General features: G+C 51.0%; 1 protein-coding gene and 1 long non-coding RNA gene across 5 annotated transcripts in view; one reads left to right on the top strand and one right to left on the bottom strand.

Moving 5' to 3' along the window:
- Positions 1-747: 747 nt before the first annotated feature.
- On the bottom strand, positions 748-20,709 carry LOC122691540. Its single transcript, XR_006340434.1, has 3 exons — positions 19,508-20,709; positions 11,916-14,846; positions 748-856 (listed from the first exon to the last, which is right to left on the bottom strand). It is a non-coding gene; the product is annotated as an uncharacterized LOC122691540 (long non-coding RNA).
- Positions 20,710-21,114: 405 nt separating this feature from the next.
- Positions 21,115-23,247, top strand: part of MAF (MAF bZIP transcription factor) — a 347,057-nt gene continuing 344,924 nt past the window's right edge. For all 4 annotated transcript variants that reach the window (XM_043898116.1, XM_043898115.1, XM_043898118.1 and 1 more), the window contains exon 1: positions 21,115-23,141. In XM_043898116.1, coding sequence (XP_043754051.1) covers positions 22,009-23,141 — 1,133 coding nt within the window. In that variant the 5' untranslated portion in view covers positions 21,115-22,008. The remainder of the gene's footprint in view (positions 23,142-23,247) is intronic.

Raw genomic sequence — 23,247 nt, 5'->3', positions numbered from 1 at the left:
GAAGCCTTTGATACAAGAATCCGGTGGGGAGTCTGCCATCAACCAGCTGCGTGGCCTTGAGCAAGTTAATATATTAAATATACTGAATTCAGTTTATTTACTCATTCATTTGGCTGGCTTTGTGAAGAATGGCATGTTCTACTCTAAGCAGAGAAAGCAAAATAAATGGTGTGAGAGTGAAGTAAGTCAGAAAGAGAAAAACAAGTATGATCTATTAGCACGTATATACGGAATCTAGAAAAATGGTACTGATGAACATATTTGCAGGGAGGAAGAGAGACGCAGACACAGAACAGATTTTTGGACATAGCGGGGCGGGGGGGGGGGGGGGGGGAAGGAGAGGGTGGGACGAATTGAGAGAGTGGCATCAGAGCATACATATTACCATATGTAAAATAGCTACGGGAAGTTGCTCTATAGCCCAGGGAGCTCCTCTGGGCACTCTGTGACAACCTGGGGGGTGGGATGGGGGCGGTGGGAGGGAGGTTCAGAGAGGAGGGAACGTATGAATACTTACAGCTGATTCGCGAGGCATGGCAGAAGCCAGCACAGTATTTTAAAGCAATTATCCCCTAACTAAAAATAAGTTTAAAAAATAAATAAATGGTGTCTGCAGAGGCTCAGGGCAAGAGAGAGCTGGTGACCAAGGGAGGCCACGGTGACTGGAGAATAATCAGTGGGGGTGGGGAGGAAGACGAGGGGAGACACCTCTGCACCTTCTGGACCAGAGCTGCACTTCTTTCCGAGTGTGACAAGCTGCTGCTGCAGTGAGAGCTATGCCCCAGCTGACGCTTCAGTACCAGCTGCCGGACAGGACTCCATCCCTCTCGGCTTCCTGTACAGGCTCTGAAGGTGTCTGTGGGGCGAGAGACATGTTCTCATATGACCCAGTAATTCCACTCCAGGTATTGACCAAAGAGAAATGAGAACATGCATCCCCCAGCACCTGGTACACAGCAGCTGCTCAGAGAAATATTGTTCACAGTGACCAAAGGGTGGAGACAACCCAGACGTCCACCCACTAATGGGTGGATCAGCAGAACATGGTGTTCAGTGGAATATTAGTCAGCCGTGAAAAGGAATGAAGTACACACACGCATGCTACAACTCAGATGAACTCTGACAGCATTAAGTAAAAGAAATCAGATGCAGAGAACCACATTTTGTATGAATCTGTTTATATGGAATGTCCAGAACTGGCAAATCTATAGAGACAGAAAGTGGATTGGTGATCACTAATTAGGAGAAATGTAAAGTGATGGATGGCTGGTTTAGGGGGAGGTGATGAAAATGCTCTAGAATTAGATAGGGGTGAAGGGTTGTGCAACCTTGTGCATATATATATATATTTAAAAACCTGAATTGTGCAGTATACTTTAAATGCATGGTATCCGAATTTTATCTCAATAGAGCTACTTTTTTTTTTAATGTGGTGAGTGCACAAAGATGGATGGGGATGGACCCAAGGTGGGATCCACAGATGTTGGTTCCTGATGACATGTGAGGGGAGAGAAAGCCAGCAATAGAGGCTGTCCGCCTGGTTTCCCACTTGAGGCTGCGGCTCTGGACTCTTCCTCACACATGTTCACAGTCAGTACCTACCTGATGGTTCTCCCCCACGTCTACCTCTTTCTTCTTATTGGAGTGTGAGCTGGGGTGGGGGAACACTTTGAGGAAGGGCCTTTACTTTTTGTAGGTGAATCAGAAAACCTTCTTCTTGGTGACCTCTTCACTCTCGGTGGCTGGAAGAACTTGACCTTTGACTGACCCCAGGGATGCTGGGGGAACAGGCTCGGGACAACAGAGCATCGCAAACAGCGGGTTTTTCATGGGAAGGATGTGGTACATTCTGATTGCAGATGGCTTTCCCCAGTTAGCCGTCAACGTATAGCGAGAGAATGATGGTTCTTCTTTTACTTAGAAACTTATCTTAGCTTTTCGTGCACAAGTTAAGTGTCATTTCTGGTAAAGTCAGAAAGAGAAAGAACATTCTTTTGTGCTGATGAGAAATGAAGATAGAATTAAAAAAAAAAGACCCAGGAACACATAATTCATTAACATTAGGCATCAAGTTCTCATGTCATTTGGGGAGGAAGGTTGCGTTTTAATTTGGTTTGAATCATGCTGACAGATAATGAATGCACTTTTGTCCTTCCAGGGCTGTTCGAGGCTGGGGCAGAACGTAGCTTTCCTCATTGGACCCTGAGACAAGGAGATGCCCTCTGGCCCCAGAGAGCACCCCAGGAAGACTGGCTTAACATCCACAGCGATTGCTCATTTCCAAAGTGACTGACTTTTCATTCGTGTGATAAGCTGTGTTCCTTTGGAGTTAAAGGGGATAAAGATGAGATTCCCTCCTCCCCGCCCTCCAAGAGCTCACAGGTACATGGAGATAAATAGCCAGTGATGAACCATAACAGATGTATTCAGAGGGTGATACGAGAAGCGTTGGCTGGTGCTTGGGTGGGTTCATGTTTCGCGTGAGTGACCCAGGTGAGCGCGTGGTTAAGATGCCACTGGCCTTTTATCATCATTGCTGTTGTTTTAGTTATTGCTCAGTGGTGTCTGACTCCTTGCAACCCCATGGACCATAGCCTGCCAGGTTCCTCTGTCCATGGGGTTCTTGAGGCAAGAATACTGGAGTGGGTTGCCATGCTCTCCTCCAGGGGATCTTCCAGACCCAGGGATCAAACCCGAGTCTCCGGCACCGGCAGACGGATTCTTTACCACGGAGCCACCAGGCAAGCCTTTTATAGAGGCCCCTATAAACCATGTGCTGGGGGTGTGGGGAAGAGAAATAAGGGACTTGGATCGTTATTTTCTTTTCTTCCATTCAAACATCATCTGAAGCCTGCACTCAAGTCCAAAGGCCTGGGGTGCTCTCCTGGGATTTCTCCAGGCTTCAGTTAGCCCTCAAGTCCCATCTTTCAAAGGCCAAGTGGTTTGGTGGCTCCCCGCCCTCAACCAGATCCCCCTTCCTCCTCCGCCCCGCCCTGACTTCCCATCAGGGGAGGCAGAGAGGAGGCGGCTGTTGTTTCCCAAGCCTCCACCTCCTCCTCGTGCCCTGCGCGCCCGCCCTCGCCCGCAGTCATCCTGGCTGCCCGTGTGGGAGGCGGCGCACCGCACGCTGGGCCCGCAAGGCTCCCCCGCGCCCCCTCGGGGACCGCGCGCGCTCACGTGCGGCCTCACGCTCGCCCTCCGTTCCCAGGCCCCGCTGCCCGCTACGCCCTGGCAGGTGGCCCATCGAGGTTGACCGAGAGTGGGGCCGTGACCCGTTTCTGCCTCCTGGGCACAGGCAGGGGCAGAAGCGGGGCTGTGGTCTGCCCCTCCAACTTCCTGGTTGCCAGCTCAGGCGCCCAGACGGAGCTGCCCAGCCATCGCCTCTGAAAAAACCAGCAGGCTGGTAACCATCGCCTCGTTATCTGCAGGCTGAGCCCACGTGGTGCTGAATCCCCAGGAGGATGACCAGGGAAACCCGCGGACCGTCAGCCTCCGCGGAGTGACTTTTCCCCTTAACTCCCAGACTCCAGGCCAACTAGACCCTGGCTCATTAGCACCGTGCACCAACAGCAGTTGGGGAGGAGGTCACTCTGGTACACACTTTTCTTTCTCTCTCAGCCACAGAACTTCCTCCAAGGAACAGGCACTCAACCTCCGGTTCTCAGAAGCAAAAACAAGCCGAGTCACGCATTTCTATGAATTCGCTCAGAAAGCCGATGATCAGTAATCACACTGAACGCGGGCGTCAGACTCATCACGGATCTCGCCTGGAAGGGAGCCTCCCGGGGAAGAGGGGCGCTCCCGTCACAGCTAAGTGACCAACACCTCAGCGGGGACAAGGAAGAGGACGGGGTTGTCTCTTGCAAAGAGTGCAGACCAGGGCTCAGGAAGGTCAAGGTCTCCTCCCAGCCCCACCGCCCCATCGTGGCTCGGGCAGGCCTTGGGAAGCCGAAAGCTCTGGATCAGAGGGTTCTTAGCTGTCAGGATGAGACACAGGTTGGTGGATGACCGATTGAAACGAAGTGTTTCTAGGAAGGGAGTGGTACCTCCGCACATACACTGACTCCTCCCAGTGTCTCCCAAGTTGGAAATAAGAAGGAAACCAATTTTCAGCTGCCACTTATCAAGCACCGTGTGGGGATACTCCCACCCACTCTGAAACAGAAGCAGCTTTGATGGGCTCCACATGCAGGATTATAGACTTCTAAGATGCATGTCTGTGGTCCTCTGATGTAGCTCTGACATTTTACAGAGAAGAACGATCCCTGAACATCTCATGCAGAAAGATGAGTTAAGACAGGGTGTAAGTACCTACTCCCTTAGAACAATGGGAAAGCCCCGCCCCTGAGGATGTCCTCTGTAGTGACCCCCCAACCCTGTAAGTTCTGTAAGGGTCCGTGGCCTTAACTTCAGGACCGCCCAGCGCTCACCTGGCCCTGCCGTTCTTTCTCACTCCCACCGAATGTCTCCATTCTCTGCGCCCACATGACAACGTGAGCACGGTGGTCAACCCTGGCTTTATTATTATTTTTTTCCCCTGTGTCTTTTCTCCTTTCATTTGTTTAGTGTGTGTTTTGCCTTCCCAATTCCTGTTGTATAACATCAGAATTTGTGCCAGACGTCTATAGACAAGGATTTGGCAATAAGGGCACTTGCAATGAGACTGTGTCACTGTATTTGGAGGAGTTAGGTGAACAGAGAGTTAGGTTTTAGTTAGATCCACGCAGGGCAGAATGATGGATGCGTTCATCCAGTGGTACCAGTGAACCCTGAACTGAACTCGAGAAGACACAGCTATAAACCTTCAAGAGAATATTCCACTCTATCCAAAATCCTTGGAACGACGGGGAACCAGTGAGAATGAGCCAGTTGAGGTGCACTTCTGTCTGTGAGGTGTGCTCTGTCACGATGGAGCTTCAGGAAGGCTGGCTGAGGTTGTTCAGGAGAAATTCTCTTCTTCCTCAAGTGGAATGGGATGATCAGAGGGACTTCTGCAGAGAGGTGAATAGATCCCAGTGAGGGGAAAAAATAATCCTCGGTGAGATATTTAATTCTGGAAAACCAAAACGCAAAATATACTCAGGGCTGGCAGCAGCGAGGCGCATAGCCATGGTAAGAGTTTTACTTTTCTGTCAGATTCTCCAGGTTGTCTTCTTACTTAGAGCAGGAGGAAAGTAACAGCCGTTCTTTTGGTCACCAATAAGCTGTTTTACGTATATTCAGAGGAGCCGACGTTCTTGTTGTATCCAAGAGGCAACGATGTGCTTGTGCCTGGAAGACACTCAAAGAAGTTCAGAAAACTACTGCTTCAGTGGCCTTTCGCGTGTCCCCTGGAGCTGCTGAAAGAGAGTTGTACCCTGTGCATAAAAACGGGAGGGTGGACAGACAGGCAGATGGAATGATATATAGCTATGGAGGAGCAGCAGGGGTTGTTTTTTTTAATCCCTTCATCTGCCCAACTAACAGGGCTTCCTAGGTGGCGCACTGGTGAAGAATCCGCCTGCCAATGTAAGGAGATACGGGGATCCCTGGGTCCTGAAGATCCCCTGGAGGAGGAAATGACAACCCACTCCAGTATCCTTGCCTGGGAAATCCCGCGGACGGAGGAGCCTGGCCGGCCACAGTCCATGGGGTCTCAAAGAGTCAGATGTGGCTGAGCAAATGAGCACACTGCCCAACTAACAGAAAGCCTGACAATGGTTTCAGTCAGGGCCAACTGGTCACTCCGTTTTAAGACTTGGGGAAACTCAGAGTCGCCCTGCACACTGGGGTGTTCGCTCCTTCGTCAAGACCTAGGGATTCAGATGCGTCATCAGTGTCTTCGTCCCACAGTGAGGCATATGAGCAAGCTCTCAGGGGTAATTTGAGGATTCCTGCTCCTTAAGATGGTTTCTGAAAATCCTGCCATTAGTAGGATGAAAAACAAGAGTGGGCTGGAGGCCGGCGAAGGAAAGCTTGCCCCCTTCCACGTCTGTCACAAGAAAGTCTAAAGAAAAATCCCAACACTCTTGCTGACAACCTCCCCATTCCTGGCTCAAGACACTGTCCCCATCAGGGGAGGTGTCCCCATGGCCCGAGTCACCACGAGTCCATCATTTTCAAGTGTGTTGACCTCAGAGCCCCCATATTCGTGGAAAGATGACACAAAAGGGACAAAATTAGAACCAAAAAACAAGTCAGGCATGCACATGTTCATTTTGCAGAGAAACCTGTCCTTCCCTTAGTGCAGGTTTCTGTTTGAATCAACCAAGAAGATGATAGTTTAAGGCAATGAGATCGCCGGAGTTACCACTGAGATCGTCACCATGCTCTCTGGAGGAAAAGAGCCCGTAGACTGTGTGTCATCAGCTCTTTGTGCCCGGAGATAGTTTCTGTCCCTCTTGGCCAGAACCTTTCTAGAAAGTATTCTGACTTTCCTACTCTCTCACTGTGGTAGAATTTGAATCTGTTCCACAAGCTTTCACATAGGAGCACCTGGAACTCAGGTACTGGTTCAAGTTTGCTTGAACCAGGAAACAGAGGTGAAACGTAAGACCCCTGGGTCAAGATGCTCTCAGAATCATGAGGGGAACAGAGGGTCACAAGGCAGTTACAAAAGACATGAGGAGGGGTGGGATCCTGGTGACGAAAAAGGCCTGCATCTTGAAACCCATAAACCTATGCGTGTAATAAAATTGTATTCGATTCCTTCCAGCTGCATGTGGATCTATGGTTGCCTTGAATGTTTTAAAAAGTCAAACAGATATGGATAATTTCAACACACAGTTACAAACGTCATGCCGGTATCGGAGCATGGAGTGGAAATACACCATCTCACTTGGATTAGGGAGAAGCAGCCAAAGCAGGTCTCCCACGGAAGGGGACCTCAGCACAGGTAAATGCAAGGATCAGGGAAAGGCAATCAGTGTAGACAGTGACCCCTCCCCCCAGCCAACTCTCCCGCCCGTCTATTGCTGCCTCTCTGAGTTTGAGCCACCTCTTTTAGACCTGAAAGAATGCCTGCTTGAATCTGTAACAATCTCCCTTTCTCCCCCTCTCTTACAGGTCATTTGGCTGTTGAAGAAACTGGAACATTCGTCTTAGTGAATTGCCCATATTCCGGATGTGGATGACTGCTTCTTCACGGGGTCTGGCTCATTTCTCTCCCCTCTGTGTTTCGTGATAGTAAAGTCTGGCCCCATCGTCGGCCTCACCATCTTCACGTTTCTACCACATGGTTCCAGCATTGTTGGAAAGGTGGGAGTGTGGACAATTGAGTGCTAGCTTCTAGAAGTCTAATTCCCCCAGCATGTAACTTAAAATCAAGCCTTTCCTCCACGCCACGTAGAACAAGGACTGCAATCTGACGTTGGCACTCAGGTTGGGAAAGTGATTCTGGTACAGAGACAGTGCAAGGACTTGTGCAATGGCCAAGCAGGGCCGGCCCTGCAGCTGCCTTCAGAGCAGGCAGTTTCTGGAAACAGACCTTTCTGACGGTAAGTTCCAATAAAGCGGGTGGGTGTTATATTAATGACTAGACTCTTAGTCACCTTGAGGGAACTGAGAGCAGATGACACCAGGACAGTGGAGGGAGGTGAGATGTTTGCAGTTTAGATCGCAGATGTGAGCTTAATCTCAGGAGCATTTTCATAATCGCCTGATGCTTAGATGCCGTGCCTCACATACTGCTTATGAGGCTACCAGGTGGGAGGCAGGGGTGAAGTGAGGAAGCCCAAGCTGTTACTTGCCTTAAAACCTAGGCTCTGAGAAGGCCAGGAAAAGGGATATACTTCATCCTTAAGACAAAAATCTTCACTCTTCAGCTCAGCCTGGGCATTTTAGCACTCCAAAACAACCCACGAATAGACCACAGCATATTGTGTGTGTGTACGTGTGTGTGTGTGTATGTGTGTGTGTTAGTTGCTCAGCCAACTCAGTTGTTGACTGAGTTGACTGCTCAGTTGTCCCACTCTTTGCAGCCTCAGGGACTATAGCCTACCAGGCTCCTGTCCATGGAATTCTCCAGGCAAAAATATTGGAGTGGGTAGCTTAGCAAACACCAATTCAGAGATAGCAACAGAGATTTCAAAAATGAGAAAGGAATTTCTCTTTTTTTAAAGAGAGAAAGATTAAGTGTTGAGCACAAAAGCTTGGTATCATTTGCTCTTGACCCTTCACTCCTTTTCCACCTGCCAATAAACAGATTTCCTGGGGTCTTATCCACTGGAAGGGTCCAGTTAGACTGTCTTAGGGACACAGAGTCAATCTGACATCACTAAACAGCCACCAGCAGTGGAGGCCAGAGGGCTGTAGGTCTAGAAATTTCAGCTCATTTGAGCTTTCCTCAAAATCCCTTCTTTTGATTCTTTGTACATCTCGGATGACAGAGCAGACACACGAATGTAATAATGATGCTGTTGCCATGGCAGAGATGGGGCTCTGCAACTAAAGGATGCTCATGGTCCACACAGAGTGCCTCACTGTGTCAGCTGGCCAACACTTACCCGGTACCCCGGATGCTCCAGGCAGGGGGCAGGTGTTCTCAGGATGGACCACTTCCTCGGGAATCCCTGGTGGTCCAGGGACTAGGACTCCAGGCTTTCATTGCCAAGGGCCCAGGTTTGATCCCTGGTCAGGGGAACTACGATCTCACAAGCCACGAGGCAATGAAAAAAAAAAAAAGAAAAAGGACCACTTCCCAATGCCTCCTGTGACATGATGCGTGGTGTGATTTTATATACAATGAGGTGTTAGGTAATACTATACTAAGTTATACTATGCTATATCACGTTACATTGTAGAGTATAACATAGTATATATTGTTTGCCTCTGTGTTTCTTGCATGTCTCCCCCTCACACTCGATGATAAGAAGGCCGGAGCATGAACTTTGCCACCACGCTGCATTCATTCATACCTGTACCACTCACCAGCTGACAGACCTTGGAAACGCTCCATAATGTTTCTGCGCCTTAGCTTCCTTCTGAGCCAAACAGAAAGAGCAGCACGTGTCTCCATGGGCTACTGTGAAAAGCCAGTGCGTTAGAGCCGAGGGCAAGCCCTGGGTGAGTAACTCCCACGTTCTGGCGGTCAGTCACGTCATCGCTTAGTGATGGGCTCCAGGCCACGGCGCACGGCTCCTCCCTCACACTCAGCGATTTCCCGGGTCCCTGCCCATCTGTTTCTGAGTCTCACGTGAAAGTGTTAGTTGCTCAGCCATGTTCAACTCTCTGCATGTAGCACGCCCCTATCCTCCGTCCATGGGATTCTTCAGGCAAGAATACTGGAGTGGGTTGCCATGTCCTTCTCCAGGGGATCTTCCCGACCCAGGGATCGAACCCAGATCTCCCACATTGGAGGCAGGTTCTTTACTGTCTGAGCTGCCAGAGAAGTGTCAGTCAACATATTTCATCCCTTTGCTATAAAGACTGGAGCAGGGTGGGCCGATAACTAGTCAAATGGTTTGACCTCAGCCTTGGCTTTGATTTGCCCAACTGGGACTTCAGACCGACCCCCATGGGACCTATGGGAACTGGAGCCCCCTGGAGACCTGGGCGGGAATCCAGGAAGGCAGGCGGGAGGAAGCAGGACCCAGGGCAGCGTGGGGCTCCTGCCCAGCCTGCAGCCAGCCCTGTCTCTGCACCGTTTGGGCCCCTAAGTTCGCTTTTGGCTTATGTCAGTTTCCATCAAAGTTTCTCCATTGGAGCTCAGAGAGGCCCAGAAGTTGACACCCCACCGTAGGCCGAAGATCGAGACTCGGAGAGCACGTCAAGAACTCAGAGATGACACAGCCAAGAAGTAGCAGCAGCCACTGCACCGTGCTCTCCCAAAGCCTCAGAGGCCTTGGAAGAGAGGTCAGGATACACCCGTGGGTGTATAAATAGGGTGAGTAAAAGGCAGGAGTTGGGAGGGCTTCTGGGAGCAGCGGCGATTGCACTGACGCCTAAGCTTTATTAAATGCCTGCCCGACATCAGCCCCGGTGCTCAGAGCTTAGCACAGCCTTGCAGAGGGGCCGTGCTGGGGGATGAGCGCGGTGTGTGGGCATGTGGAAACGGGGACAGGCTGGCTTTCTGACACTTGCAGATTACAAAAGAGTGTCCGTGTGCCTCGAAGCCCCGGGGGAGGCAGCCGTGACTCAAGGCTGGAAGGAGGCCCGAGGCGGCGGCGGCGGCAGCCAGCACTGGAATCCAGACGACACACCTGGGTGCACCCGGGCGTTTCAGCGCCCCTGCAGAGTCCCGTCCCAGCAGGATCTGCCGGCACCCACCTCGCTCCCGGGGCCCGCGCGTCTCCAGCGTGTCTCCAGCCAGGTCTGGCTCAGGAGGACACGGGCGCATCAGCGTGCGAGATAAGCTTCCTGGTAACCGAGGAGGGGCCCGTGAGATGCACGGGAGGGGAGTGTAGGAGCTGCCTCCTTGCAATATAGGAGCCAGCCACCCCCTCTCACAGGCGCGTTTTCTGGGACACTTGGCAGGACATTCCTTATGCCTTGGCACTTCAGAAAATGTCGCAAGGAGCCAGAGCGCTTGTGTGTGTATATATATATTTATATATGATCATGCTCAGTCACGTCTGACTCTGTGCGACCCCATGGACTGTAGCCCACCAGGCTCCTCTGTCCAGGGGATTCTCCAGGCAAGAACACTGGAGTGGGTTGCCATCCCTCCTCCAGGGGATCTTCCCGACCCAGGGTTTGAAGCCCCATCTCTTGTGTCTCCTGCACTGGCGGGCAGCTTCTTCACCACTAGCACTACCTAGGATGCCACTTCCATTTGATAGACATTTTTTGAGCACCTACTGTGTGCTGAGCACTGCAGTAGGTGAAGAAGATAGAGAGGTGAGAGGTGTGCTGCCAGCTTCAGCGTGCTGCCGGGGCAGGTGAGGAACTGACGCGCCACCAGGAGGACACGGAGGCAGTGGGCACGGGGAGGGGGACAGCGAGCCTACCCCGGACCTGGAGAGGAATCGGACTGAGCCAGGAGACAGGATGGAGGGCACGCGGGGAAGGGGGCGCTCCGGTGGGCAAAAGCGTGCAGAGACTCACGAGAATGGGAAAGAGAGGAACTCTGCCAGGTCCCGGGATGACTACAGCCTGAAGGCGGAAGCAGAGGAGACAGAAGGGAAGGCATTTCCCGAGACCCTTGTGTGCACGAGGCGCCATAGATGGAAACGGTGCACGCAGGACTTCGGCACAGCCCTCGGCTCGTACTAACAGGTCCGTTCTCTTGAGCACTTACCAGCAGCCGGCTGACGTGTGCAAGCCCTGGGTACACATGCTCACTGTGTGACATGCTCCCACCTTTGACCCAGGAGTAGACTCTGGCCCAGAGAATCGCCCAGGCCTCACACCTGGGACGGAGCAGGATTCAGGCCTCCTGGAGGCCTGGCACCAAAGGCAGCATCTCCTGGCTCAGCCCCCCAGAAATCCACGCTTCACCCTCTCAGTTCTCTGCCCCCCAAAGGCTGTAAACAGCATTGACCTACAACTCCAGCGTGCTGTGGTCTGGAGATGCGGGAGGCTTTGGCCCTCCCATTCTGCCCCTGCCACGCTGGCTCTGTCGTTTTGACCCCAAAGATACTCTGACTTTGGCACCACGGCCCACCAGTGCTTTGCAACACCCCGGCATGTCAGCTCTGACTATATGGTGTCTGGTCTGCACTTACCTACCCTGTATTCAGCATCAAAGGGCTGAGAAGTTTACCTCTGTGCAATCCAGGTGTTTTTGTTTTTTGTTTTTTTTTTAACCTCTTCATGCAGTCCAGCCCAATTTCAGCTAGAGAAATGGGCTGAAGAAGACAGAGAAGCTTTGCTGAGGTCAGAGGGTGAACCAGCACCCTGTCTCCACGCCAACCCCCCTTCCCCGACCTGCCAGCACCCACATGATCAGCCCAGATCAGCAGCTCTTCGTGCAGCCTGGAGCCCACAGAGACGCTCACCCAAGAGTCCCCATCCTTCCTCCAGGCCCGATGACGACTCCGCCTGGTCCACTCTGACAGCCGGCCCCAAGCTCTCAAGCAGGACACAGACCCTGGACGACCGGTCATAAATGCTCACCGGCTCCCTCCTGCTTTCATGCCCAGCTTTCTCTGCAAGGAGAAGCGAAGGGAGCCACAAAGGGCAGAGTCTGCAAAAGTCTGCACGTTGAGCTCCTTTCAGGAGGGGCCGGGGGGACCAGTGGCAGCTCAAAGGTGGACACTGGCAACTCTGAACTCTTCTGTTCAAGAAAGCGCCTCAGAGCCTCGCGGCTTCAAAACTGGCATTGGGAAATGGCAGGGAAGGTGGTGGTGGAAACGAGAGAAGCAGCAAGGGGGAAGGAACACACCGCAAAGTCTTTTATACACACTCAGAGCTCTTCTGCTTAGGTTTTCTAGGTTACATCTATTTTTTATTAGTCTCTGAGGTCCCAGCTTTGGACAACTACTGTGTATTTTGACAGGGCAGAGGTTTACAGAGGTCAGAGCAGGTGAAACTTTAAACAGCTATCGAAGTTACCTGCCATCCTTGACAGAGAGCTGTGTCGATATCATAAAAAAAAGTAAAGTTGTTTTAGAATTGATTAGAAGCGTAGGTGTACGACATCCCCATGGGGTTTAAAACGAAACCAGTTACCAAATAGGCCAGTTCCATTGTTTCCACTTTATTGGGGCAAAATTGACAAATATAAATTGCACATATTTCAGGTATACGCTGTAATGTTCTGGTACGCATATAAATTGTGAAATAACCACCACAACCACACTAGTTAATACATCCATTACATCACAGTTACTATTTTCTTTGTGTGTGTGTGTGTGTGTGTGTGTGTGTGTGTGTGTGTGTGGTGTGTTAAGAGCACTTAAGATCTACTCTCTTAGCAAATTACAATACACAGTATACAGTACAGTATTGGTCATTACAGCCAACATGCTGTCAAGTAGATCTCCAATAGGTACAATAGGTACAATTTGTCATACACCTCCTGCATAACTGACACTTTGTACCCTTGGATCAACTTCTCCCCATTTTCCTCCACCCTTTACTCTGCCATCAGCACCGTTCTAATCTCGATTCTGTTAAGTGTGACCTTTTCAGATTCCACATATAAATGCGATCATATGGTATTTGTCTTTCTGTGTCTGGCTTATTTCACTTAGTACAGCGTTCTCCAGGTTCATCCACGTTGTCACAGATGGCAGGATCACTTTCTTTTTTAAGGCTGAATAATATTCCCTTGTATATCATGTATCAGATTCTCTTTATCCCTTCACCTATGGATGGATACTTAGGCTGTTTCCATATCCTGGCTATTGTAAGTAATGCTGTGATAAACATGGGACTCCAGATGGCTCTTTGAGATACTGGTTTCATTTCCCTTGGATACATACCCATAAGGGGAGTTGCTGAACCATATGGTAGTTCTGTTTTTGATTTTCTGAGAAGCCTCCATACTGTTTTCCACAGTAGCTGCACCAGTTGACATTCCTGCCAACAGCGCACAAGAGTTCCCTTTTTGCCGCGTCCTTGCCAGCTCTCGTTATCTTTTGTCTTTTTGATAATAGCTATCCTAACAGGTGGGGGGTGATAGCTCATGGTAGTTTTGACTTGCATTTCCCTGCTGATTTGGTGGTGTTTTAGGCCCATTTCATTTAGAATGTCCACTAGGGGACTCAAATAACCCAGCGAGTCATTTTGTGTGTTGATGAGGGGCTGAGAGGGGCCGTCGAGGCTTGGTCCCTGTGATGCTGTCATCAACAGCTCAGGGAGGGCTGGAAGGGCAGAAGGGCTCCAGCCACTGAGGGAGCTGCCCTGCATCCTCCCGTGGAGCAGACACTTCACAGGCACAATCTCTGACCCTGACCAGCACCCTTTTTGCAGGTGAGGGTCCTGTTTCCGAGAGGTGAAGTCACAGAAAAAGCATACCCATTTCATTGGCAGCTGCCACAGAGGTGGAAAGCAAACTAAACCTAGTTGTTGGCACATTCTAGATCCGAAGAGAGATTTGGACAGGCAGGGACCAGGCTCAACAGAAGGAGACGGATGGATCCTACGGGAGATCATTGCATGTTTCAATGCTTGGGTTCAAAAATGCAAGCCCACAAACGGAGGAGTGGGGAGGGGCGAGGAGAAGAGGCCTGGGGCCAGCCCTGGTGGGCCACTGCTGGGCTGCATCTGCCGGAGAGACCGGGGAAGTCACGGCATGCACGGGAGCAGACGGACTGCGGCTCCCGGAGGTGGAGGGCGGTGCCTGCTCTGTGATGAGACGCTCACACCTGGGGATCTGGGTTCAGCTCTGGAATCTGAACCCTAAGAGCAGGGCAGCAGTCGGGAGGCAGGGGCACTTGAAATTCAGGCATTTTTCAACGTGCTGAAGGCACTGGCCATGTCCAGAAGTGAAAAGGAATGGATGGTGGGGAAAGGGTGTCAGAGTGGCTATCTTCTCCTCCTGGGACACCCCGAGTGGTGTAAGGGCTCATCATATCCTTTCAAGTGTTTAAAATCTAGACTCATGTACAGAAGAAAGGGATACGACTCGATACTAGACAAACAAAAAGCTTCTCCTGACAAGTCTCAGCACTGTGGGAAGACAGATGGACAGGGTGGAAGGTAAAATAGGGAGGCAGTGAGCACCCAGTCACTGGAGGTAATCAAGTACATGCTGTCAGGGCCCCATGCAGACTTGTGTGGGTGCTACTCACTTTGCTTTCCATGAACTCCTTCTTCCGCAAGGAAACCTGATTATATTGTATAGCTGTGTTGGTATAATGACAGATGTGATACATGCTCGATGATTTTCACTTCTTTAACTCTGACTTTAGAAGAAATGCAGATGTCCTCCTGGGCCCCTGACGGTCTCATGGGCCGCTGTGCTGACCATGTGCCGGCCCGTGCTGCAAAGCAAGAGTCCCAGTGATTGTACATTGGAGGGAGGGTGTTAAAGTCAGACTTCTACACTCTCCCTAGTCTGAGGTTCTCCCCAAAGAATGGGGGCGTGCCCAAGCTGCTTTCTGAGATTGTCAGGGTGAAGAATGGTGTGCCTGCTACAGTTCTACTCTGCAGAGAGTATACACCCGGACCCCAATTATCACAGATGGTAACGCCTGAGACCATAATTAGGGGGCCAGGGTGGAGATGAGGGATAGTGGTTCCTTTGTTTGATGTCCTCCCCTTTGGGTCTGGTTCAAACGTTTCTATTTAACCAATAACATGGATCATAGTTTATAAAACAACTAAATAAGAATACTAGCAAAAGGATCTATAAATCTGACTTTCATTTTTATTAGGGGTGGGAGGGGTTGTCCCGCCCAATTCTCTGTTCTCCATCGGACCAGGAACACCTTCATCAGGGATGAGGCCGTGAGGGTGTCCCTGGGCAGGTGGGGTGTTTCCAGTGCCCGGAACAACATGTGCAAAAGCTCAACAAAAGCCTCGATGCAACCAAGAACAGATATAACACTGGCCACAAGGGATCTCTCCTCTCCAGTCCAGCCAAACAAACTCAGAAACACAGAGATTCAGAAACCCTCTGCCTCAACAGAGTCCTCCGGTCAACATGCACGCATTTAAGCCTGGTTTTCTGTTTTCTAGGACTCGAGGTTCCAGCTCGCAGGGCACATGGCTGCTAAATGCCACTGGGCCAGGACCTAAGAATCACCCCAGACCCAGGGGGAGGAAGGAAAGTGACCGAAACTCTACGGAGTCTGTCCCCTAACGTCTCCTGCATGGAAGACACAGCGGAACCAATGCTGCCCCACTGTCAGGCCTGTTGCCGTAGTCCTGCTTTTTGTAAAAAATCAGTTCTGACTTCAGCACGATAAGCCTTCGAAGGGCTGAATGCTTTCGGGACAAATTCCCTCTGTGGTGTAGCTCTGTGAATAAGATCAAAAGGGTATTAATGATGGAATGGTGAATTGCAAGTGGTTCCTAACTGAAGGAGAAGAAAAAGCTAGGGAGATATCTCTGTTCTGGAAAAAAGGAAAGAAGGAAAAAAGAAAAGAGAAAAAGAGACAGGCATGGGAATCTGTTGATTTGGAATGGCGAGAACAGGAAAGAGGCCTCTACCTTTGACTCTCTCTCTGGTGCCTAAACCCCAAAGAAGGCCTTTCGCTCAGATGCTGGTGTGCACGCAGAGCTGTTGATTAACCCCCTCCCGTCCGCCGGGCCTCACTGGGTGTCTTGGTTGGATGAGGAAAGGATGGGAGCTGGAGTTAAGACTGGGAGGCGGTCCCAGGAATTCTCACTCGAGAAAACATCTGGCTTTCCCACATCTCTGGTGCAAAACAAACAAGAACCTGACTAAATGAGGTGCACTGTTCTAAGGTAGAGTCCTTTGGGAGCCTGACACAAAGAAACAAAACCAGCAACATAAACAAGGCCCCAAACTCTGGCAACCAGGATACTTGCAACCATGGTCTTTCACAAAGGCACAGATGACCAGTGGCAGGGTTTTTTGTTTTTTTCAGAATCCACTTTCCAGTAAACCAATCTAAACAGTGTATGAAGACCCCAGACCCTTCTTCTGCCCTTTCCCCCTGCCCCCCACCAGGCACAACCCCCCATCAAAATGGTATACCCGCCGCCAGAGAAACCTCCAAATCTGATTTATCTATTTTCTGCTCTCTCCTCATGATTACTCCCCTCCCCTTAAAGCCTGGCTTCCCTGAAACCAAATGTGAGCCATTCTCTAACTGCACCAGAAAATCAGAATTTATTGTACATATGTTTGTGTTCCACTTAATAAAAAAACCTATATTTTAAGATAAACTTTGTTAGTAATTCATGAGGTAAGTGACTATTTATGCTAATCAGGCAGAAATATATTCTCAAGCATAATGCATTACATAAATTTGAATGCAAAATGTTCAATTATGAAGTAAATACAGGTAATGCAAATAATAAATTACCTCTAATAAAAATTATAAAAGATGTGTCTTCAAAGAGAGAGCGGCTTTAACTTACAACTGTGAATTGCTTAAAGAGAAAAGAATTAATAAATGCTGATTTACTCTGATGATTATTTAGCACATAATTCACCTATTCATAACGACTCCTAGTAATCAGACTGTTGTCTTACATTCTCCAATATGAAGCAAGACTGTTTCCTCAGCAATTTTACCCTTATCAGATTATCTCGTCTGATTCGATTAATTTTCTTCCATGAATCTGCTAACAGTGATTTGTGATTTACTTGCCCTGCTCACTAAAGACTGTTAAAAGGATTTCTCTAACACTCCAGCTAAGAACACGCCATGCCTCATCATTCAGTTCCTCTGAACAACTCTTTCCTCAAATCGATTCAGTTGGTTTCAGAGTGAAATTCAGTGGACACTGGTTAGTTCTGCACCGTAAAATCAGCTCCTGGATAAACAGAGAGTTCAGACGCTACCCTTGATGCATTTTGTTCTTTTTAGATTATATATGTCTCATTCCAACATGATACACCTGAACGGTGGTAACTCACAATCAGGAAGACCATATTATTTTTCACTTTGAATCATTATAATTTGGATGTAAACAGGGTTTGAATTTTTTTTTTTGCATGAAGTTGTTATGTACGTACTGACATGAAACCAACACTGTTTTTGATGTGAGGGTTTCACAATCTCCTACGTGATTCGACCCATGCCCTCCTCCCTCCCACCAAATTCCTCTATAAAGATTCACTGCTTTCAGAAAGTTGAATGCTACTGGTTTGAATTGGTCAATAATGACAAACGCGTGGTTTCTAAATTACTCTATATTGTTCTTCAGAGATTACCAGAGTATATATAGCACGGGGGTATTAAGCAGTAAGAAAACACAGTTCATATTGTATTTGGATTATATTGGCTAGGAGAGAAGTGAAACAAACAATGTTAGCAAAGAAATCTAAAGAAATGTGGCCTGCTGTAATTGTAGAGATTCAAAAACCTGAATAGTACTAATTAAAATGAGAGAGCTCAATTGTTACAAGAGAAACGCTGCTAACAGAGGACTGTAAATGTTTAGACACCCCTGTGAATCACCAAATAATAAAGGAAAAAGGACAAAAATGAGAATTAAGTTATAAGCCTGGGAGCACCACTGCCCCATGTCTAAAAAATAATTTGTATCTTTTTTTTTTTTCAAGAGAAAATGGGAGACTATAAAAGACTCTGCAGTGAGAGAAAGAAAAATACCCTGGCTTGACAGCAGTGTACAAAAATAAAATGTGCAGATAATAATACATTTAGCTGCCCAAACATGGGCATTTAATTTCTAGAAATGATACATAATTGCAACAATTAGGTGCATGGCCATGAATCTGTATCTCAAGATCTTCCTCATTAGTGAACTTTGTTTATAAATGTTGTTTATTTATAAATGTAGCAGTTTCAGTGTTCCTAACCAAAAATACTTTGATGGGCGGCAGGGATCTATCTCACAGCTTTTATCAAAAATCCGATGCAAAAGAATTAAAGCAAAAATTGTAATAAAAATGAATTAATTCTTCCTAAGTATACTGAAATTCATATTTTACATTAAAATATAAACTTCAAGCATTTGTGGCTAATAACTTTAAAAAGACTTAGAAAAGTATTGCTACAGACAATGCTAATGACATAATATGTTTATGTAATTTAAGCAGTAAATTTTTCATCTGAATACATAAGCTGTAATCCCTTAACTTCATTACTAGGTGAAATACTGTTTGACAGAGGAAAGCAAAGAGATTCTGTGAGGCTGCATAAATATTGACATAATCTTCACTCTTTCTTCCCCAAACTGGTTATGGACATATCTCATTCCATCCTAACAAAGTACTCCCATAAAACCCAAGCTACTCTTATAAACATCGTCTCTGCAGTAATGATGAAAAGAAAAAGTGCTTTTCTGGAAAATACCAACAGTGCTGGCCTTTTAGGGTAACGACTTGCCTACAAGCCTTTTGGGGAGTCACTCCTTAGGGATTCCCGGGTTTGCTGAAAGCCAAGGCTGCCAGCATGAGAGAAATGAACACAAGTCTAATCTGGTGTATGAAGCCAGTGAGTGACACCTCAGGTCTCATTATAAATAGTAAAGTATGCAGTCGGGTGGGTGAGAGCATTCTGAAGTGCAATGTTCAAGAAGCTGGCTTAATATATGACTAAGTGTCAGAAGTCAGGTTTTCTGAGAATTACTTTTCAGATAAACAACTTTATAGCACTGCACTTAATCTTACTTACTAGAGACATCTCATTTATCACTGAATTACAAGTAACTTTAATTCTATTGATATTGCCATAAAGCCCGTTGAAAATGCATCCTGGCACTTTTTAAAAAGGGTTTGGGGCCCTGTTTGTTACACGGGATTCTCTTGCATAAGTCTCCCGGGTCCCCTGGGCTCTTTCTCCACAGTCAAAGGGGACGGTGGGGGGAAAAAAAATGTTTCCCCGCACCTGCCATCACTGCCTTCAGCCCCTTTCCTGACAAAGTCTGGTTCTCCCACTTGCAGCCAAACTAACTTTCCGCCCCTCTTTCCTCCTCCCACCTAGGGAAACCAGCTTCTTTTCATTTCATCAACAAAACTGGACACGGATCAATTTCAACTGACCTTTGCCGAAAGGTGGCGCTGTTGAGGTAAGAACCAACTCGGTCCAACAATAGTTTTCACTCTTCGACCGTTTTGCAGGCTTTTCAGATTTTTTTTTTTAATGCACCCTCCTAGCGTCTCCCCCTCCCATAAAATAAGATAAATATGATTAACACCAAGTGCATTTCATTAATTAGAGGAATCAACAGTCCAACATCCAGGCAGGCAGGCTGGTCTTCCAAACGCTGGGTCGGCTCCGCGCCCTCTCGCTTTCCCTCAAATAAATCTCGGCTTCTCCATCTGGCCTATCGCTTTAAAATCTTAGAAACAGAGTTGCTGGTTTTTTCTTTCTTTTTTTTCCTTCCTTTTTCTTGTCTTTTCTTTTTTTTTTTTTTTGCAAAGCTTTAGAAGAATCGATGGAGAAAACTGAACAGTTATTAGCATCTGCAACACCCCCGAGGGGAGAAGCAGCCCCGACTCCCGTCCTCCCCAGCCCCCACTCTGGGTTTCCGGACCCGTCCGAGAAACCGCGGTTTAAAACTTAACCCTTCGAGGGGAGCTGGTGAAGGCTGGGGTGTTGGTTCTTTTTTCGCCCCCGTTCCTCCCCACGATCAAGTCTGAAATAATTAAGTGAAATGTAAAAGTGCAAAGGGCGCGCAGGACCCTGATAAACAGGAGTCAGATTTCATAAGGGGGTGGATGAGTATGTGTGTGTGTGTATGAGAGAGAGAAATGAATCCCAAAGGCCAGACTCGGGCCAGAGTCAGAAGCCCGAGGGTGAGGAGCCGGGCTGACCTGACTCCGAGCTTTCCCGGAGTTAATGCGCGTAGGCGTTCGCACCCCCCCGCCCCCCAGCCAAGGACTGGAGACGTCAGCAGGCAGCCAGCCCCCGCGCGGAATGACCCCTGAACAACTTATTTCAAGTCCTTTAAAAGAGGCTGATAAAACGGGCTCTCTCTCTCCGCGGACTTGGAGCCGCCCTGGCAGGCGCGCGGCCGGGCGAGGTTGAGCGCGCAGTGGGGACCCCTGCGCTCCTACGCGCGCGCGCGGGCACCGGGGAGAGGGACAAAGAGTTGGGTCCAAGTTTGCGCTCCGCGCACTGCCAGGCTCGGGGAAAGGAAGGTTCCCCCCGGGCGGAAACCTGGGTGCCCTAAGGTGGCGCAAGGAGAAAAATCTACCCGGCGAATTCATGATCCCTGGTGGGGGGTGGGGGGGAGCGGTCAGGAAGGGGTTGGGGGTGGGGGGGAGCAGGCCAACCGTGGCCGACCGAACGGCAGGCGAGCTGGGGCTCCGGAAGGCAGGACTCTCTAGCTCCGAAGTAAAGCAAACCGCCCTCGCTGTCCACCGGGGTTCCCGCAGCCCCTCCGGAAAACTTCGTCCCCTCTTGCACCAAACTTTGCTCCGGGCTTTGCAACCTCGCGCGGAGGCTGCGGCGCGGGAAGGGTTAAGACTGCCCGTCCCAGCTGACAGTCAGCTGATTGGGCCCTGATTGACAGCTCGGAAAAGTTTCCTTGTTTCTCGACTCCTATGCTAATCGCGGGCGCTCCCGCCGCCTCCCATTGGTCCGGAGTACCAGTCAATTTCCCATTTGGGCCTGACGTCACGAGTGCTATAAAACTCGGCAATAGCTTTAAACTCTTCTTGCTGGATCAGAGGCTTTAAAATCTTTTTTTTTCATCTTCGAGCTGTATAGCTCCGGCTGCTCGTCGGCTCGGTCTCCCTCCTTTTGCTCCGCGCCTCGCCTTTTCCCCAGGACTTCGCTATTTCGCTTTAAAAGAAAAAAAAAAAAAAAAGCAAGAACGAACTCAACTCCCCCCACCCCTCCCTTTCCTCCAGCGCGGCTGCACCTCTGTCTTGCACTTTGCACGGAGGGAGGAAGAGCGCGAGGTTGAGCGAGGGGAGAGAAAAAAAAATTTTTTTTAAATAAAAAAGAGCCAGGCAGAAGAGGAGGCGAGAAGCATGAAGTGTTAACTCCCCCGTGCCAAGGCCTGCGCCGCCCGGACAGCCGCCCGCCGCGCCTGCAGCCCCGAACGGCCGCCGCGCGCGCCCCGCCTGCAGCCGGGGCCGGCAAGCCGGGCCGAGCCCTCCTTATGCAAAGCGCGCAGCGGAGCGGCGAGCGGGGGACGCCGCGCACCCAGCCGGGCTCCTCTGGCTTCGCCGCCGCAGCCGCCGCCGCCACCGCCACCGCAGCCCGCGGAGGACCTTCCCGAGCCTGAAGCCGCCGGCTCCGCGCGCTAGGAGGCGAGCAGGCGAGGAGGGGCCGGGGCGAGCGAGCGAGCACATTGGCGTGAGCCGGGGGGGGGAGGGAGGGCGGGCGCGGGGGGCGCGGGCAGGGCGGCGGGGGTGTGTGTGTGTGTGTGTGTGCGCGCTCGGAGGTTTCGGGCCAGCCACCGCCGCGCGAGCTAGAAGCGCCCCAGCCCGGCAAGCTGGCTCACCCGCTGGCCACCCAGCACAGCCCGCTGGCCCCTCTCCTGCAGCCCATCTGGCGGAGCGGCGGCGGCGGCGGCGGCGGCGGCAGGAGAATGGCATCGGAACTGGCAATGAGCAACTCCGACCTGCCCACCAGTCCCCTGGCCATGGAATATGTTAATGACTTCGATCTGATGAAGTTTGAAGTGAAAAAGGAGCCGGTAGAGACCGACCGCATCATCAGCCAGTGCGGCCGTCTCATCGCCGGGGGCTCGCTGTCCTCCACCCCCATGAGCACGCCGTGCAGCTCGGTACCCCCTTCGCCCAGCTTCTCGGCGCCCAGCCCGGGCTCGGGCAGCGAGCAGAAGGCGCACCTGGAAGACTACTACTGGATGACCGGCTACCCGCAGCAGCTGAACCCCGAGGCGCTGGGCTTCAGCCCCGAGGACGCGGTCGAGGCGCTCATCAGCAACAGCCACCAGCTCCAGGGCGGCTTCGATGGCTACGCGCGCGGCGCGCAGCAGCTGGCCTCGGCGGCCGGGGCCGGCGCCGGCGCCTCCCTGGGCGGCAGCGGCGAGGAGATGGGCCCCGCCGCCGCCGTGGTGTCCGCCGTGATCGCCGCGGCCGCCGCGCAGAGCGGCGCGGCCCCGCATTACCACCACCACCACCACCACCACCACGCCGCCGGTCACCACCACCACCCGACGGCCGGCGCGCCAGGCGCCGCGGGCAGCGCGTCCGCCTCGGCCGGCGGCGGCGGCGGCGGCTCGGGCGGCGGCGCGGGCGGCCCGGCCAGCGCCGGGGGCGGCGGAGGCGGCGGCGGCGGCGGCGGCGGGGGCGCGGCGGGGGCGGGGGGCGCCCTGCACCCGCATCACGCCGCGGCCGGCGGCCTGCACTTCGACGACCGCTTCTCCGACGAGCAGCTGGTGACCATGTCGGTGCGCGAGCTGAACCGGCAGCTGCGCGGGGTCAGCAAGGAGGAGGTGATCCGGCTGAAGCAGAAAAGGCGGACCCTGAAAAACCGCGGCTATGCCCAGTCCTGCCGCTTCAAGAGGGTGCAGCAGAGGCACGTCCTGGAGTCCGAGAAGAACCAGCTGCTGCAGCAGGTCGACCACCTCAAGCAGGAGATCTCCAGGCTGGTGCGCGAGAGGGACGCGTACAAGGAGAAGTACGAGAAGCTGGTGAGCAGCGGCTTCCGAGAAAACGGTTCGAGCAGCGACAACCCGTCCTCTCCCGAGTTTTTCATGTGAGTCTGACACGCGACCCCAGCTCGCCACCTTGATAAGCGCTCCGTGGGGGTCCGGCTCGGGTGTGGGCTTGCAGTTCCAAGAGCCTTGCTCGCCACCACCTCG

This window comes from Cervus elaphus, chromosome 4 (genome assembly GCF_910594005.1).
Source record: "Cervus elaphus chromosome 4, mCerEla1.1, whole genome shotgun sequence".
Classification (NCBI taxonomy): Eukaryota; Metazoa; Chordata; class Mammalia; order Artiodactyla; family Cervidae; genus Cervus; species Cervus elaphus.
Note: the sequence above shows the minus strand (reverse complement) of the source record. Positions and strands in the feature narration are given on the sequence as shown.